Here is a 19,370-nt window from a genome sequence, read left to right as displayed (position 1 = left end):
TTTATGCAATTGGAAGTCAGAAGTCCAAAATGGATCTCACTGAACTGAAACAAAGATGTCAACAGAGTTATTTCCTTTCGGAAAATCATAAGGGAAAACCCATTTCCTTGTTTTCAGCTTCTAGAGGGCAGCTGCATTCTATGAGTTAGGCCTTCCTCCTGCATTTTTCAAGCTAATGTCATGGCGTCTCTCTGGCTCAGTTTCCATCATCATACCACTTTCTTTCTGACTCTTCAGTTGTGTCTTTTTCCTTCACTTCAGTGGACCTTAGTGACTACACAGAGTCCACCTGGATAATTAAGTATATTTTCCTTTCCTTAAGGTGGCCTGATTAGCAACATGAATGCTATCTGCAACCTGGACTTCCCTCCTTAATAGTTCACATTTTCTAAGAATGAGGAGGGGAACAGTTTTTGTGTGAAAGGAAATTACTTTCTGTCTCCCACACTATAAAACTACTTTAGTCTTCACAATAACCTCGTGTAATAGATGAGGAAACCGAGGCATGCAGAGGTCACAAAACTTGCCCAGAATTGCACAGCTAGGAAAACAGTCTTCCAGACCAAACCTTAATTACTTAATTAATTACAACTGCCTTAATTACTGTATTTCTACACACTTTATTCATGAAAGTTCTTAATTAATACACTACAGAGTAGAATAAAGATATCATATGAGTGGTGGAGGCTGTCCTTTGATGTTTTAAAATATACTCTACTCTCGCATTTATAAAAGGGAACACTGTCCTTATGCTATGAGGAAATGAGATTCTTGGTAAACAGGAACTCCAATAGTTTTGACAAATGCCATATCCTTGGTAAGGCAGACATTCAACAAATAGTTATTGAATTAATAAATAATAGGATACAACAAAAATAAAAACGGTTTTTACTTTGATGCTGAAAACTATCATTTCTAAAATCTTAAGGGCCTCAGTTTCTTTAATAACATGGACTCCTCTTTTTACCATAATTGGGGATTGTTATACACAAGAAAACAAGCATGGTGGTGTACATCTATAATCCCAGCACTCAGGAGGCTGAGGTAGGAGGATCGCTGTGAATTCGAGCCAGCCTCAGCTACATAGAGAGTTCAAGGCCAGCCTGAACTGCACAGTGAGATCTTGTCTTAAAATTAGTTAACTAATTAATTAATTATTTAAAAGCTTTTTTTTAAAAAAGAGTAACTACTATATTAGAAAGGGCAAGATTGTCAAGTTTGGGGGAACAAATTTGTCTTGTAAGTAATTAGCCAGTAGTGAAGAAAAGAACATTCAATTGAATCAAGAGGCATGGATTTCAGCACTCCTTTACCCACACTTGTGGGCTTGGACAATCACCTGGTCTTGTTTGCTCATTTGTTAACTAAAAGTTTCACTGTCTACCCCTTATCATCCATAAAGATGCTATAAGGAGAAAAATAGCCTAATGCATGTTAAACTCTTCACAAGATTAAAAACCATTAATTGTTCAATATATCTTAATCTCAAATCATGCCACTGCCTCCATTCTGAAGTGCACAGGGGACCAGGGAGGTGGTTGAAGGGATCAACCTCCCAGTAGCATCAACCTGTCCCACCATAGCTAGCTTAGACTCTCTTACCAGGAAACACCTACATTTGCAAATTTTAGAAATGGAAAATTAATGTAAGTCATTCAACAAGCCTGTATTAATCATATACCGTCTGCCAGGTATACTGTTCTCTGCAGTGAATGTTGCAATATGAATTACATGTGATCCCTTGGTGATGATTCCATTAACTCTGTATTTTGAGGAGACCGTGGAATGAAGACCACCAGGAAATCAGAGGATCTAGACCTTGGCACCTCTTACCAATTGTGTGATTTAAATAAATCACATGACCTTTCTGCACCTCCATTTTTCTCATCTGGAAAAGAGGAGTAAATAGTAACCACTCCTCAAAACTGTTTTTGTTTCTTCCCCCTACAAAGAAATGATAAAGTAGGTAACTATATAAACCTCAAAACTATATAAACATTACTCCTAGTTTTTATTATCCTAGGTTACAAAATTTATTAAAAGGATCCTGGGAAAGTTAGCCACCACAGACCCTGATTTTCTGTCATGACCTCTGTGACCTTAGGCAACCTGGGGAAGAGCTAATTGACCAGCAACTACTCCTTTAAAAGAAACAGCATCAAAATATTGAAGCTATTGACTCACCCTTAAGGCAATCAACAGTGCTTTGGTCTCTGACCTTTTTGCATCCTAGGGCAGTCAATAACCTGGCCCGGAGATGCAGTGCATGCCACTGATTTTGATTTGGGAGTAGTTTAACCTTGAACTGAGTTCCAAGTAACCAAGGCAACAGGAAGTCAGCTTCTGCATTACAGGAGTAGGAATCTATAAATCAAGTCCCTAATGCAAACACGGTGTGCAGGTAGAGGTTTGAGAGGATAAATGGTCTATGAGAAATTACCTTTGAAAATGAGTGGCTGTCCCTTGATAGGTTACAGCACAGTTTCAAAGATTTTTTTTTCCAAGTTTATCAATAGTGGTCAACAGGTTATAAAAGAATGTTCTCATATCGGTTTAATTTTTTTTCTATTTCCTCTAGGCTCTGTCTTTTAATTATGAACAGATGCTGGATGCACAAATTATTAGCATTTCTTTTTCCCTCCTTTAAATATACACTTAAGTATGTCTTGTGTTAAGTATAGCGATATTCAGAACTCATCTACCGTGAGTTTTCTCCATTTACTCTGCTTTCTGAATTTAGACAGCAATTTGCTTCCCAGACTCAGGCAGGGGTACTGCACCTCAATATTTCAGCCAATACAAAGCTCTCTTGTTTTGCTTTGTTTTGTTTTGTTTTGTTTTGTTTTGTTTTTATGATCTACCTCCAGATTCCAAAACCCTTCCTGTGGAGGGAAAGACCCCAGGCTCAGGTAGGGAAAAACCTCTCCAGATGTCCCACAACTTTGGCCTCCCACACCAGGGAGCATCTGTTTTCACTTGGAATTAAGAGATTCCTTAATTTTAAGGAATTAAGGTTTGGAATTCTAGGGACTACCTCCTAGTGCTCTTTTCTGAGGGATGTCACCCATTCCAGCCTCTCAAGACCTCTGATCTCAGACTGATTTTGTCACTTAGTGAGGGCCCTTGAATAAGCCTTCGTTTAAAGTTTATCTGATATTCTTGCCCATTTATGTCATTCTGGAATGATTTCCATTAGCCTTCAAGACTCAAAAATGACTAAGAGAAAATCAGGACTGGTTTTTGGGGTTTTTGTTGTTTGTTTGTTTAGTTACTTTTTGCATTGTTTCTTTTTTCTTCAATTTGTTTTCAAAAATTGACAACTAGCAGGCAGTATTGTAACCCAGAAAAATCCTACATTATCAGGGTTTTTGAACAAGCTGAACAGTGACAATCTGAATGACAGACTGTTTTAAGTGTCATTTTATTACATTTAACAAATTTTGTAACATAAACACTTGAGTGGCAAAGTATGCCCAACAGAGTATGAGCAGATCAACTTTAATGAGATGTTACGGACTGAGACTAATTTAGAATGTGAACATTTGCATGAAAATGGGTACAACTGAAATGACTTGAAATCAGTTTGTTCCCAAGTGAGGGTTAAATATTCTGCTCTTAATCGTGTTTATTACCTTCATTCCCCAAGCATAGCATAATTTAAACAAAAAGTACTGGTGGCCTTAGGTATAAGGATGACAGATTAGTGAATTTTTCCAGAGGCATAGTTGTCCAAATGAGAGAACTTTAAAGCTTCAGTTCCAGGACTGCTTCTGTTTATGGGTAATGGCGCTTTGATGGTACAGGGAACCAAAATGGGGAATTGTCCTCAGGCTCCGGCCTGCTCTGACAGACTTCTAGATTTGTCCAGAAACTCATTCTTTCTGTGGAAAAATGAAATTTAATATATGTTTGTATTTTAAAGATATTAATAAAGGTAGCAAGGGAGTGTGAAGATTCCTTCCTACAAAGCTTCCCAGAGACCTCCTTGCTCAGAGTAGCAGAATGCTATTCTGATGGGTCTCCTTACAGATGGTCCTCTGTGCACTTGAAGTGTACAGGATGCCTGGATGTAGCCTGTCACTGTCACGACTGTACTTTTTACCAACAGGACACACTGTGCACATACTCACATCTCAGTAGTGGTGCCTTACAATCTTTCTGCATACAATTTGGTATTTGTCTGTCTCTGCTGTCAAAATGCTTTACAATACTCCAAACAAGCACAAATGATGCTGTTATTCATAGCCTTGCAAAAAGGAGTTTTAGAGACCAGAATGGAGAGCAGGAGGAAAGGAGTAGAAGTGTGACCTTTTCCTTATGGTTACAGTTAGCTTTTTCAGGTACTGACACTAGGGCCTCTGAATCCTCAATATGAAGCATGCTTCATGGATTGGGCTCATGCCAGGCATCAGAGTGTACCCGGGTAGAACAAGATGATCCTAGGTTTAGCATCTGGTTACCTGGAAACTCCAAGCTCTGACATTGACTGGCATCAGTTTATGCAGCTTTTCCGTAAGCTCTCAGAAATGTGTTTTCTTCATCTGTAAAATTGAGAAAATAGTAATATCCACACTACATGCTTCACAGGGTTGCTACAAGGCCCAAGTAGAACTGACCTCACTGTGGCGGTGAGATAATGTTACTCTGGGAAAGAACTGTATCATTTCAGGTTGATTGGGATGAAAAAATGCTATTAAAGACTACTGTGATGAAACCCAGTTTTCTGTTGTTGCTGTCAGCGGTGGCAGGTAGCATACAGATGAAGAAATGGAATAGGGGACCATTCTACATGGATCAGGTAGCCTCAGAATCTAGACTTAGGCTTGAATGAGATGGATGCTCATATTTTTGCAATGGGAGATGTTGAAGGTTCCCACAAGTCCTTGATCATGTCAGAAAAGAAAACTAAATCTTATTAGCTAAAATTAGTTCTGAGAAAACAATGGATTATTGTAATTATGATGCGACCACTTCTACTACTACTACTAATGTAGACACATAGTGTGGACTGTGTGCTAGACATTGTTCTAACTACTTTACATTAACTTTCTTATTGGACGAACCCAACAGCACCTACAAAGTAGGACTGTCGCTAGTTTTACTCTTAAGAAAGCTAACCATGCAATTGTAAAATTTAAAACTATAACTGTAAAGCATGAGGAGGTTAAGCAACTTGCTCTTCTTCACACATCAGGGAAGTGGCAGAACCTGGATTCAAGCTCCAGAAACAATGTTCCAAAAAAGCTCACAAGTGTTTATCAGGCTTTTGCACCATAATAATGACTTACCGAATGTGTTAGGACCAGACTGTCAAAGGTTCCCAAATTTCTTCCTTAGTTTAGTGACTGCTATTTCCCTGTAATTTCAGTACATTTCCTGCCTCCAGTTGATTTGCCTTTTTAAACATTAGTTTTAAATGAATACGAATTAATTGTACACATTAGTAAACTTCAGTATGATATTTCAACACAGGCATACAGCACACACTTTTCAATTCCAGCCTCCCAGTATCCACCCTCCCATACCCCTTCCCACCCTCTAGTGTCACTATCCCACATTTAGGTTGACTTTTTCTTTAACTTCTTTAGAAGACAGAGAACTTGTAGTTCTTGTCTTTCTGTGTCTAGCTAATTTCCCTAACAATGCCATTCAGTTCCATTTATTTTGCAAACGACAAGATTTCATTTTTCTTTCTGGATGAATAATATTAAATTGGGTTTATAAACCACATTGTCTTCATTTGTTAATCCTTTGATGGGCACCTCGGTTGATTCCCTCTCTGGTCCTGTTCATCCCCATGCGTGATATACATACGTTATCCTCAGCACCAAGGATGCCTCCCCAGTCTCCACCCTAGTCTAGCAGGAGCTCTGCAGTTTTGCCTCCTGTCTTTTAGAATTCCTCTGGCACCTGGGATGAGCAGCACACATGCCTGTATGAATTTGTTGCCTACTCTTTTCTTCCAAGATGAATGACATGAGAGAAAACTAACTACCTTGGAAGCCTCACAAGGCCCCCTTCTTGGTGTACACAGACAGTAACTTTTATGGGCTCAGGCTGGTAGATCTCAGAATGCTAAAGAGTACTTGAGGCCTCTGACTGCCTCACACTTCCAGGCCAGAAACAGGAAATCACTGCTACTTTTTTCCTTAAATATTCTAGATTCTCATTATTTTTGTACCACAAAGTGATCAAATCATTTGGCTATTTTCTCGAGCATATTCAGGTTGATATTCTTCCTGTTCCTTTAAATCAACTGCAGGTTTGGGGGTTACTGTTTTTTAGGGATGCCAAGTCCCCACTTGAAAGTGGACCAGACAACAGCACACAGTAAGAACGAGGTTCCAGTGTCCACCATGATGACCAGGAAGAAGCCAGCTGCAGTTGACAGTGTTGCAATTCCACCAGCCCCAGTATTATCTCTCCTGGCTGCCTCCACAGCAACGTCAGATGCAGGTGAGCACGTTTCAAATGCTTTGGATTCAGGGTCCTGAAACTGAGGGTGGCACAAGTCTACCACAGTCTACCAGACTGTTGGGTACAGTAAGAGTTTTCTGCTGAACCAACCTCCCACGGATACTGGGCATGAAAGGTGTTTCAGCACTGGGTTTTTCACCTGGGAGAATGTCTAGAAAAGGAAGAAAAAATAAAGGCCAACTTGGAGGCAAAGGTCCTTTCTGGTCTAGTGAAGAGCGACTGAATAGTAACAATACTTATTGCTTTTCACGGAGCCATAGTATATAAGAATTCCCACATGAGGGAAATATATGAAATATATATTACATATAAATGTATCTATACTGTATATACACGCTTTATATAATTTTATATATAATTTAATGTAACTCACAAAGAACTCTGTGAAATAAAAGTTTGTATCCTTATTTATTAAGAAGAAAAAGGTGACTGTTACAACAACCTGTGGATACTTAGGATTCCAAAGCCATGATCTCAGGCACTTCATTTCATGACCTCCCTTGCTCATCAGGGATGGAAGACAGTCATCACGGAGTTTCTCTGAGGCAGTGATATGTTTACCTATGGTTTCACAAATCGCCTAATAGTTCCTAGAGTACTGACCAATAATGGAGCTCTTTATTCAGATAGTCTGAGTTTTTAACACCTATCTCTGCCACCTCTGCCCTCCTCTGTTTCCTACACTATCTCCCGCAACCCCCAGTACCAACCCCACTTTACCAAGCTCGGCCCTGCCACAAAGAACACGGGTCTTAGAAGTGGCCTAGTACCTGTACTTGAAGCAGTCTTACTTCCGGTTCCTATGCTATAGATCTTAAAGGCCCAACCAGTCATAGCTACCGCAGATGCCTATGGAAGCCAGAGTTGCTACTGTCCATTTAGCACCTTTCATAGACTACCCTACTAAAATCTCCCCTGTAGCAAAATTGTGTGCACCTCAGAGACAGAGTCCGTGACTTAGATTCTTGCTGTGATCATAACATAATTATGGTACATTTCTTTGGTAAACATGTATTTTTCATAGTTTTAGTATTTGGACATAGCTATTATAATTAAAATCCAAAGAATAGACTTGTCATTAATTGGTAACTAATCTCATTTCTCATTCAGTGGGTGCTTTGGACAGAGAATTCAAGTTGACTATATACCTACCAGCTTTTGAGTAATGTATATTAGAAGATTATCTGAAAGAGGCACAGAATTCTATAATTTCATGTGATTACATAGCTTATTTTTAGAGGGTAAACTCTTCATATCTCTTGGACACAGTATTTTCCCCAGTTATTTGGGAAATCTTGATCTGAAGGAGTAAGGTCACCTTTCAAAAATGATCATGAACCTTCATACTTTTCACACACTTGGTATGAAATGAGCAGTTTTTCATGGAAATAGTAGATACTAGATACCCCATGCCATAAAAAACAAGAAGTCCAAGGAAAGAAAGTCACAGAAGAATGAGGAGAAAGACACCAGTGATGTGTGATGGGTCAGTAGCATTCTGAGAAGCCAGAGGTGGGCATTGGTGCCATTGCTGGATACTAGGAGGACTCCACTTAGCTGGAACGAAAGACATGGACCTAGGTCTGCACTATCCACTCTGATGATTCAACCTTGTCTGAAGTTAAGCACTGAGTCCTCTCTTTATGGACGCAGATATTAGCCTGTATGTTTCTGCTTTTACTTGCCAACCAGAGATATTTCCCAGGGGCCAAAGACAGGTGGTCCTTCATTTCCTTCCAGCACTCTTTCCATTCGATGTGAAAGATGCCATTGTTGGGATCACATGCTTCTAGGGGCTTACCTCGTCTGCTTGCTTCTGGTTAGTCATTTACAATTGTGCCACACAGATGAAAAAACCTGAGGATACAGACTTTTAAACCTGCCTGTCCAGTAATCAGAGCTGAGTCAAAACTTTCCCATATGAGGACACTTTCAGGACAGGAACTTGCTGTTTAGTTTTGGCAGTACACACATGAGACCCCTGTGAGAATTGCACAGATTTGGTCTATTTTCAGGTCTCAGAACTTTGGGGGAGAAACAAGCCAGAGATCTACTCCAGGTGCTGGAAGCCAGACCTTCCTGAGATTTCACTCTCCATAGATAAACAGCTTCCCACAAACCTGAGAGAGTTGGGAGCACACAGGCTGGGCTCATATCCAATACTGTTTCACATGTGCAGTAAAGGATACCTCCCAAGATTGTGGGATTCGCCTGAACTCATGCTATTGGATTGAAACCCAATTTTTCTGATTTATTGCCTGATTTACAGTGGAACCCCACTTCTGTTGTGGGCCAACCTGAGCAAAGACAGATTGCTTTCTTCTTAACTGTGGACGTGGGTTAGTCCTTGTGACAAAATACCTGAGAAATCAATTTAAAAGGGAAAGCTTTATTTTGGTTCAGTCTGTGTTTGTCTGGCTTCATTGTTATGGGTCTGTGTTGAGGCAGAATACAGTGTCATAAGGGCAGAGCTGGTCACTTCAAGGCAACCAGGAAGTAGAGTGGGTGAGACAACTGAGGAGAACAGCAAGTTATAGTTCTCAGCTATACCGGACCTTGTCAGTTTCCATGACCTCCCAGTAATATCATCAAATTACGAATCCATCAATATACCAGTCCTTGATAAAGTGAGGGCCCGCATGTTTTACTCACTTTCAAAAAGCATCTCTGAATACATGAGAGAGGACTTCTTAGATCAAAGCAATCATAACAGGTCCCCTACTTCTTTGGAGAAGTCTCACAGAGCATGTAGGTCCTTCTAACCAAACCAGGCTAGAGAGAGCTCTGAGCACAATCAAACAGTAGGCCATCAATAGTTTCTGAGTTTGAGTCCCTATAACGGGGTACATATACAATAATCATGTGTATTCCTGATGAGATAACTCACTTGATTTTTACTTTTTTGAAAATGCCTTCATCCTTCATTAAAAGCAAAGTAGTTTACAATTACTTTTGGCTTTATGTAGTACTTATTTATAACCTGTTTTCTAATAAGTTATCATTTCTATGAGATGATTTGGAAAGCAGACAACTTTAGGAACAAAAAAAAGGAAATAAAAGTTAAATTCTATGGCTTGTGAAATAAAATTAATTTAAGATGTCACTTAGAGATAAGATTCTGACATAATTCAATTAATTAGATACTCCTTTCATTTAAATATAATGTATGCTAAAAATAAACAAGTAAAAATAATGGATGCTAAACTACTACACAGTTCCTTACATATAATAGTGGCTCAGTAAATATTCTGAATAAAATGAATGGTTCAGAAGAGGAGCCGTGTGCTTACTCAGGACTGAACATAGAAGACAGCTGAGAAGACATACTGGATCTTGAAATCGCTTAACAATCAGATGGAAAACATTTGACAGGCACATTAACAGACTGTTGGTAAATATTTGTCAAATAATTGATTGGTCTGTAGTATTAACAGTAATTTTTCAAATGGATGCTCTTCAGTATAGTTTTAAAAATGAAAATTTCTCACCTAATTTTGTAATCATTACAATACAGGAGAAATATTTGTTGGTCAAAGATTTAAATGTCTTTTGTAGCTTAAGAATGTGAGAAGTGGATTTAAACATGCATAAAGACACCTCGAAATTTTTGTTTAAGGTAACTTTTTAATTTCACAGAGTCCAAGATGCATGCTGTTTATGAAGTTACTGATTTGTCCGAGGAGCAGGAGAGCAGGAGAGCAGTTTCAGGAGAGGGTGGCCAGCTAAGAACAAATCAGTGTGTGAGCTGAGTGGAGAGAGGGAAGAAGGGAGGGCTGGCAGTGGCTGCCACAGTTCTCCAACAGGTCAGCCTGCGTGATCAAACTGCTCAATAGCTATTGATCCACTGCGGTCCCCTGGCGCAGCCAAGGAGCTCTGATTCAAGGGAGTGCTGCATCATTATTGTGAGTAATTAGGGCTAATGCAGTAAAAGCTTCAATAAAGTTTGTTCAAAGTGATGCATAATTTGAAGCAACTTCTATTACACTTGCCCAATAATGATTTAATAACCATATCGGATAATCCATACCTGAATAAGTCAGGCTAATTTTTCTTGTCTTCTAGCTATTGAACTAACTTCTCAGCGAGGTCATACAATGCACAGAGAATTCATGATTTCACTTTGGAAGCATATGTTTTTCTCTTCTCTCGTATGTATCTAATATGAGACTATATTAATAGGTAAACTCCAACTTGTATAAAGAACTCAGTAAAACATCAAGAAAACAAAAGCGCTGTGGTTTTGGCCCTGAAAATCTACACTAAGAATGATAAAAAAATCAAGTAGTGTATCCTTTTCATTCTCTCTGTGTCGTATGTCTCTGTCTGTCTGTCTGTCTCTCTCTCTCTCTCTCTCGCACACATGCACACACACACATGCACATGCACACGCACATGCACACACATCCCAGTATTCTCTAATCTTAACTTCAAGGAGGAAAAAAGACACCCATTAGTGATGCTATCAATAAATTTCAAGTATTCATGGTGTAGCTATGTAAGCAATAGCAGAGAAACAGGCTAAGAACAGTTCTGAGTTTCTGTGATTTTTTTATCAAGGTCAATCCATTACTCTCTCTAGCCATATAACCTACTTTGTTAAAAAAATCAAAATACATGAAAAAGTGAAAATATATAAATATCACATGTCTATTAAATTTTTAGACATTTTGCTTTGTATGACAAAGACTAGTAAACTATTAATTATTAACATAATTTTCAGCCAAATCAATATTAACTACACCTGTATTCAAGATGCTGAATCTTAAGCTTGAAAATGTATCTACATTAACAAATAATACTTTGATTTTTTTTTTTCTTTTTGGTGGAAGCTACCAAGAATCAGCCTCAGGACCACGTGCTACCAGGCAGGTGCTTTGTTGCTGAGTTAAATCCCTGGCCCCTTTGAATTCTAAATTTTAATAGAATCAGGGTGCAGCCTAGGATGAGTAGTTAGACACAGTGATCATGAGAATTGCTTCTAGACTCTCATTTCTACGATGCCTGTTTTTTCACTTCCCTTTAACTGCCATTTATGGGGATGACCACTGAATAACAAAATATACTGATAGAAAAAGAAAGCAATGAACAGGAATATAAGATTTATGCAATTATTTGTTTCACGTGCTTTTGTCTTGAGTGGAATCATGATATGAAGATCCTAAACAAACAGATCAGTTTAGCCAACTCTTGTGTTTCAAAAGAATCAAAATGGAACAAATAAACTTGTGTTAATAGGATTCAGATTATCCAATAAAGTAAGTTTATGCACTAAAGAAGCTTTCAGATTATAAAATAAGTCCCTATAAATCCACATAATCAGTTAAAATGTGCAATAGAAAATCTTCCAATAAGATCTAGAGAAATTATGCCTATTTGAAAAACTGTTGTTATAGATTTTTGCAAAGTGTTAATTACCCATGAGCTTGTATTGAAGCATCACAAAATGAGGCTGTTTGTCCAGTCCCTCCCTCTGCTAGAAGTGGCAGGCTCAGGAAAAGCTACCCTTCCTCCCTGTGAATCCCCCCAAAAGCCAGCAGGACTAGAAGTTGCAGTGCTTTTCTGAGGTTCTCATCTCACACCAACGACTTTCTGGGAAAGCTCCGTGATTATTCTAACTCTACCCCTCAAAGGAGAAAATAAAGCTTTTTAATTGAATCTGGACATCCTGGATCACCTGAGCCTTTTCTGTGGCCAAGGCTATAACATTCCAAGGAAGCAGTAAATTCCCAAGAATCAGCCTTGGCCTCTGTTCCAGCCTCATCTCCTTGGCAGCCACTTGAATGCTTTTTCTATCACCACTATCAAAGCATAGTTTTCAAAAGTCTCATGTGGAAGACTCATTCAGCTCTTCAAGGAGGAAAGCAGCACGGTGATTAAATGGATCCAAAGGAGAATTAGAGAAATGAGTGTCCTAGTGAAGTGGGCATTGGAGAAAACATGTGGAGCAAAATCGCTCAGTTAATGTCCTACTATGCAGTAAACCATAACCTCTGTGTTTATCTTAACTCCCAGACAAAATCTTTGCTGGGAAAACCTACAAGTTATAGTTTGGGGGGGCAGGTCTGGACCTTTTGCAATAGTAGATAATCCAACAAAGACACATTTCCCTAGAAAATTAATAATCCGTGGGCAGACATGGCAGGAAGAGTAAAAGGACATTTACCTTTGTGTTTGCCTTGTTTCTAAGTGTCAGCTCAACTTTCTTACATGGCTAGAAACTTTCTCCACTTGCATGTATATGTTCTTGCTTCATATTGTCTGCATTTACCAGAGAGGTTATCATATACCTTGGTGTTCATGTCTGTACAACGGGAGGTAAATATGACTTATTATGGAGGCTTGTGGTAAGGAAAACATGAGGTAATACTTGTGAAAATCTTAGAGAAGTATCTTAGCAGAGTAAGAGTTCCCAACCACCTTAAACTATAGTAAGAATTCAACCAATGTGTGGTACCGTTGCTGTTCTGTTCTTGTCATTACCTGCTTTCCACTCTGAAATTTATTTTCTTCTGTGCCTACCCTTCACGCCTCTTGGATGTCTGATTCATGTTTATATGTGATATTCTTGGATTGTGTCTGGAACACTGGTTTCCCTGAGCAGTGACCATTTCATGTTAGGTTTTGTCTCATTGTATGAGTACTGGGCATCTTATGAAATCTCAGACCCTTAAGATATAAGGACTGAAAATAAGAGGGATAAACACAAAGAGTGCCACTATCGAGCAACTCACAATCGTATTTTGGCATCAAGAACATTGTACAGTGCTGGGTGCATAGTAGATACTCAATAAACATGTCTGCACTTAGTTTTACTAATTACTGTTTCTCCTGAGCTGAGATTTTTTTTTGCAGTAACACAGAAAGCTTAATGACAGGTTTGAAAGTGCTATATCTGTGAGAAGTTTAACTCAATTTATCTTCTCTGAATGCCTCATACAGATTATGCTCCCAACCACCTCATGCCACTGTCAGACCCTCTTAAAAATAGAGTAATGATAATAATACATTTTATCTTCTTCCCAGTGATAGTATCATTCACACCTTCATTGAAGCCCGGTGGGAGGTTTGGCTGGAAGGCATCAGACACAGGGGGAGTCAGGTGCGATTATTGTAATGAGGACTCCACACTCAGTGAAATGTGGAAAAGAAACCCTCCCATACGTGAAGCGATTTCTATTAAGATACTCATTTCATATCAAATATTCAGGCTTTTCTCTATAAATGAGGGAGAATGAAAGGACACTCTTCCAGGGGCAGATTTTATACAGCAAAGAAAGGAGGCACAAATACTTTCTGATCAGTTTTGAGATGAAAGCACCGTGCCTGCCTTGTTCATGGGCTCTTTCCATTTCCAGAAGTCTAATTAGATTGTTGGTTTAATGGAGGCAAGATAATGTAGTGACAACCGAAAGTGAATGAGAAGGAAGCATAGTGCTTTGGGTTTCCTGTAATTAATGAAGAGTTTTTGAAAAACTTTTAGGTTCCACGAAGTTGGCAGAGTGAACCTAGCTGTTGAGACAGGGCAAGTCTTTCGCTCCTTGCTGCAGAGACGGCCTTAGGCAATGTGGAGGAACAGTGTAATGACTATCATTAAGAATGATGTTGAGTGGTGCAGGCAAGCTGTAGCCAGTCTAAGAGAAGAGACAGAGGAAGAGGCATTCAGAGAAAGGCTAGGTGCAGGCAGACAGCAATAAGGATTAGGAGAAAGGTGTGACAGGGAGAGATGCCTACCCCTCTCCTTGCATCTGTCCTTCATACCATTTCACTTTCAGGATGAGAACACTGAGCCATAAGAGATTCTGAGTGTTACCTGATTGGGTGTTAGGAAACTTGGACTCTCTAGTCACCCTAAAGGCAGGGTAGAAAACTAGATTTGGAGTTCAAGGATGGGGGTTATTGTGGAGTCCTTGTTACAATACTGCAATACTTCTGATTTACTTCCTTTGGTAAATCACGGAGGCTTCCACATCCCTGCTTCCTCATCAGTGAAATCCGAGAAATCATTTCTGCCTTTTAAACAATAACAAGCAAATATATTCCACATTGAAAACTTAACACATGAGTATTTTATGCCCCCCATGTGAAAAATGAAGCCACGTCATGTAATGATTTAATCATGTTAGATCAAATTGTGAGTCAGATCTTAAAATTTTTAATCATCCTTTGGAAAACGATATTCTTATCCCACTTTTCAAGGATTCTTATCTCAAGGCACATCCCAGTCTCCCTGCTCTTGAGAACTAGTTGCCACATCAAATTCATTTGACACAGATATCTGTAAATAGGCAAACTGTTAAATACTTGTTATAATTGTTAAATGGCATTGTTACAAATTGTATTTTAATCACCTATCAGATCACACTCTGGCCTGTGATTCAGACATAATAAAATATAAAATTAAGTCTTGTCCTGTAAGAACTTACACACTTTTTGGGAAGGCCTTATTCAAAAATAGAAAACAACCCACCAACGTTTTTAAATGAAAAGACGGAATAATAATCTGACATACAGCTATCATTCAGTAATGTATGGGTCATTCATTTCCAACTCATTGGAACTAAGGAAGTTCTGAGGACAGCTGGATGACCTGTAAAGAAGAGCTGAAATGGACTTCTAAGGATAGGCTGGGCTAGAAGAACAGACAGAAATTGGAGGGAAAGGTTTACAATGTTTATGAAATAACTTAGTTTCTATTTTGTATTAGTTTGTAGATCTGTCTGTATATACAGAAATGAAGACTAATGAGAATGAAGAAAAGTTTGGGGTCAGGACCTGAAGTGCCTGAAATTCCAGATAAGATCTGTTAATCATACTACATATAGAGAAGTATATCAGTCAGCTTTCCTCTCCCTGAGATACATACCTGACACTTTTAATTTAAAGGAAGAGAGATTTAATTCAGCTCATCGTTTCAGGGAATTCAGTCCTTATTCTATCCACTCCACAGCAGAAACCTCATGGCAAATTCCTACTCATGGCCAGGAAACAGAGAAAAGGACCAGTGTCCATGGGACTAGATACAGTAATTGAATGCCGCCATGGCCTGCCCAGACACACCCAGATGTGTGAACCAACATCAGCAGTTCTCAAGCCACTCAGTTTGCACAATGAAGTGTGACTATCACAGGTAGTAAGCAAAAAATGGCAACCACGAGCCAGTGGCCATCTGCAGTTGTGTTTTGGTTGGCCTACACAGGGTTATATACTTTTTAAAAATCAATTAGCACCTATAAGTACCACAAGATTTACACAGTGAGCACAGTGATCTGGCTTTTTGAAACACATACTCCCTGTTTCTTTGTGCTTAACTGACAGAAAATGGTTGGGACAGAAAAACATTTTCCCCATTGGGTGAGAAATATTAATGTATTTTCCCTCTTCCGCACTGGACTGGATCATAATGCTAAACAACTTCTCTCAGTGGTCTGGCGCAACACCCCTCATCTCAAATGCTCGGGAACAAAAGTATTTTGGACTTGAAATTTTATTCAGATTTTGGAATTATTGCAAATACATAATGAAATTTTCTATATTGACTATGGCTGCCCATAAGAAGTCATTGAAGATATTTGAAATGAAATAAAACAATATGCAGAAACACTTTTAATCCAACAGAAATATATGTGCAATCTTCATAGAGATTCTGTTATTTCATTATGTACTGGAAATGGCTTGGCGATTGTGGCATTGAGGGGACTGTAGCACTTCCATGTAACCTACAGTAGAAAGTTGACAGGAAAATGCAGGTTTTCCAACTCTTTACCCCTCTGTCTTCTTTGCTTTCCTAAGGAAATACTATACACAACTGGCTTTCAAAAAGGACAGACCTTGCTTGAATTGTTGAGTCCACAACTTTGAAGAGGCATGTGTTGCGAAAACTGCTTTGTCTCCGAGGTCTCAGTTTTCATGTCTCTACTATAGGGATGCTAACGTGCTCACTTGTTTGCCACTGTGTGAAATACTGTACCCTGAACTATAGATTTTCCAAAATAGTTACTTCCTTCCATTTTATGTTAGAGTCATTTGATGGCCAAATGATATAGTGCACTTAAGTAATATGGTCTAAAATAGTATACAAAGCATTAGACAGGACAGGAAAAAAAAACACTGAGTAAATAAATTAAAACTATCCATATTTCCACTAGCAGAGTAAAAATGTATTACTCGCTCACTTCTACCCTGGATGCTTTAATGTCCAATGGAACTAAGTCTGTCTTTTTTATGAAATTTTTGAAGGGAATACAAAGAAAGAACTCCACTGGTTTGCATCTCTCTTAGGAGTTCTCAGCTGTTGAAGAAACCTCTTGTTCAAGAATTTTGTTTCCTGATACTTCTTTAAACTAAGAGATGTTAGATGGCTGTCAGGAAACATGAATTGGTATAAACAATGGACAGTTAGAAAGGCTGTGAAAAAGTGCTGGCAGAGGGATATAACTTTTGCCGTGCTCCCAGCAAGGTGTGTGAACATTCTGTGTGGCCTGGATCCTGAACTTTCCCCAGAATGTCAAGAGAAATACAGAAACAAAAACAGAGGAAGCCTACTCTTACCTTGCAGTTCAGTAGGGGATCAGACCTGCCTCTTAACCAGTGACCCCAGGTGCAATTTCATTGTACAAAAGTGCTTCTCCAAATGCCTTTCTTGTCCTCCACTGTCTGAAGATACATTGAGAGGACTTTTAGTATTTTGAAATCCAGTTTTCTTCATTACTAAGTGCCCACAATCCTGGTCTTTGTCTTATTCAAGTTGCCAGAGTTAAGTGATTTGGGCTTTACATATGGAAAATTCATTTTGTTGTGTAATTAATGGGAAGCAGACTTTGGAAGCTGATGATGCAGGGCCTTATTTATATGAGAGCATATGTCTGTGTTTTGTTTATGACTCACTCTCTTACTCCATGCATCGTAACTTGGTTTTGTTTACACTAACTTTTCCAGAATCTGAGCCACATGGTATAGGAGCCAATAATTTATAGTCTCCTAATGGGAAAAATGATGAATGAGCTTTTTCCTCTCAAATTATCAAATCTTAAATTGAGAAAAAATTATTTGCTGTATTTAGTCCATCTAAGCTTATATTTGAAAAAAAGAAAAAAGTTAAAGCGATAATTTATTTTCAAACAACTATTGGTATAGTGCTCAGAACATGAATGTGTAAGCACTTGCCAAGAGAGCATATGACCACTCCCCGCAATAAACCATTATAATTTGGATCCAAATATTTGGCAATGAAAAGACCATTCATGGTAGAGGCTATGTGTGTGTTGTGGTAAGGAGTTGTATCAGAAATCTTTATGCCTTCCCAATATTTCTGGCACTTAAAACTGCTCTAAAAATAGTTTTTAAAAAATCTATCCATTCTATCTCTGCTTTGTCTCTCTCTCTCATAGAGAAATATAGATGGATAGATAGATATAGATAGACATTCATACATACAAATATGGTTTTATATATATGTATATATGTAAGATTTTTGTGTGTAACTTTTTTGTTTTTAGATAATTTTTATATGTATATGTGTTACTTTTCTTTTTTTAACTTTTTTTACTTTATTTGTTAATATTAAGAAGAAAAGGTAAAACAAATTTTCACAACAAAATAATAAAAAAGTAACAATTGGTGATAAATTACACATCATTATCTTTAGTCACTCAAGTACAAAATATGGGCTTCAATTAATATTAGCACAACCTTTCCTATTCAGTCAACTAAGTGACACTAATGGTATAACTAACTTGCATTTTTTTTTCTTTTCCCTTCTATCCCTTTCACTGTCTCTTTTCCCTTATCTTAGTTTCTTCTTTTTATTGAACAGTTTCCTCCTATTTCACAGCGACTATTGTATATTTTGGACCTTATGGTTGCACATATGTCACTGTGGTGTGATGTTTTTCAGTGCTTCTGGGAAGATACACAGAAGGGGAATACCTGGGTTGAATGGGACCTCTAATCCTAATTTTTTGAGGAATCTCCACACGGATTTCCACAATGTTTGTACTAGTCTACTCTCTAACCAACAGTTGAAAAGGGTAGGACCCTCATATTTTCAGTCAGACTATACCTTAACATGTTCAAGATGATTTTCTTAGTGGCTTTTAATAAGTTCTACATTGTTCTTGTTCATGGTTTAGTCAGTGAAATCCACTTCTCACATGGAACATTTTGACTATTAGTCTAGATTTCACAGTACTTTTGGTTATAGTATAGAGACTCCAAACAGTCAATGGCAGTCTAAGGAAAGTAGCAAACTGCTGAACTATGTGAGGATCTAAATTAATTTCCAGGGATTTGGATCCCCTTCAAAAAATCCTTTCATGTCCCACACATAGACTTTACAAAATAGTTGATAAGTGCTAGTTTAGATCAAGTTGCATAGAATGATTTCAATTCAAGGAAGTCAGCTGATCCCCATTTGGTCAAGATATACAGAATTTAGTGTTCAGCACAGTATGTGACATAAAGTGAGACTCTATTTTTATTTGTTCCAAGAATAATTAAGATATTACCCTGGTCTAGTAGCAAAATGAAATCTAAGAGAAAAAGAACATGCAGATTAATCTCAGGATCCTAATGCAGGACAGACTAAATGAGGTATCAGCAATGTAGTAGGAACAGAAATACTAATGTTGAAACAGGAGTCCCTGTGTGGCTTTTAGCAAAAGACCTTAATTGGAATTTTAAAGAATAAGGACAACGTACTAAGATGAAAGTTATTTATTAAAAACTTCTGAGTCTGAACTATCAACTGAATTCCAGTGGAAATTTGGAAGTACTGGCAATACACCATCTATTATTTTGTTTTATGTTGGATTTTTGTTGTTATTTTTTTTTCCCTGCACTAGTGCCAAAGTTGCCTCTAGATAAAAGAAAAATGCAAGACTTTTCTCTTTCTCCCA

The 19,370-nt window shown here is 38.2% G+C and overlaps 1 protein-coding gene across 5 annotated transcripts in view; it reads left to right on the top strand.

Moving 5' to 3' along the window:
- Positions 1-19,370, top strand: part of Setbp1 (SET binding protein 1) — a 377,571-nt gene that overhangs the window by 321,629 nt on the left and 36,572 nt on the right. For 4 of the 5 annotated variants that reach the window (XM_063231756.1, XM_063231755.1, XM_063231757.1 and 1 more), the window contains exon 5: positions 6,286-6,456. The exons of the other annotated variant lie outside the window; for it this stretch is intronic. In XM_063231756.1, the coding sequence (XP_063087826.1) occupies positions 6,286-6,456 (171 nt within the window). The remainder of the gene's footprint in view (positions 1-6,285; positions 6,457-19,370) is intronic. 5 annotated transcript variants of the gene reach the window in all.

Source organism: Cavia porcellus, unplaced genomic scaffold, assembly GCF_034190915.1.
Source record: "Cavia porcellus strain 051 isolate PalLab524CR breed Dunkin Hartley unplaced genomic scaffold, mCavPor4.1 scaffold_20, whole genome shotgun sequence".
In the NCBI taxonomy this organism is placed as follows: domain Eukaryota; kingdom Metazoa; phylum Chordata; class Mammalia; order Rodentia; family Caviidae; genus Cavia; species Cavia porcellus.
This window is presented reverse-complemented; position numbering and strand designations above follow the sequence as displayed.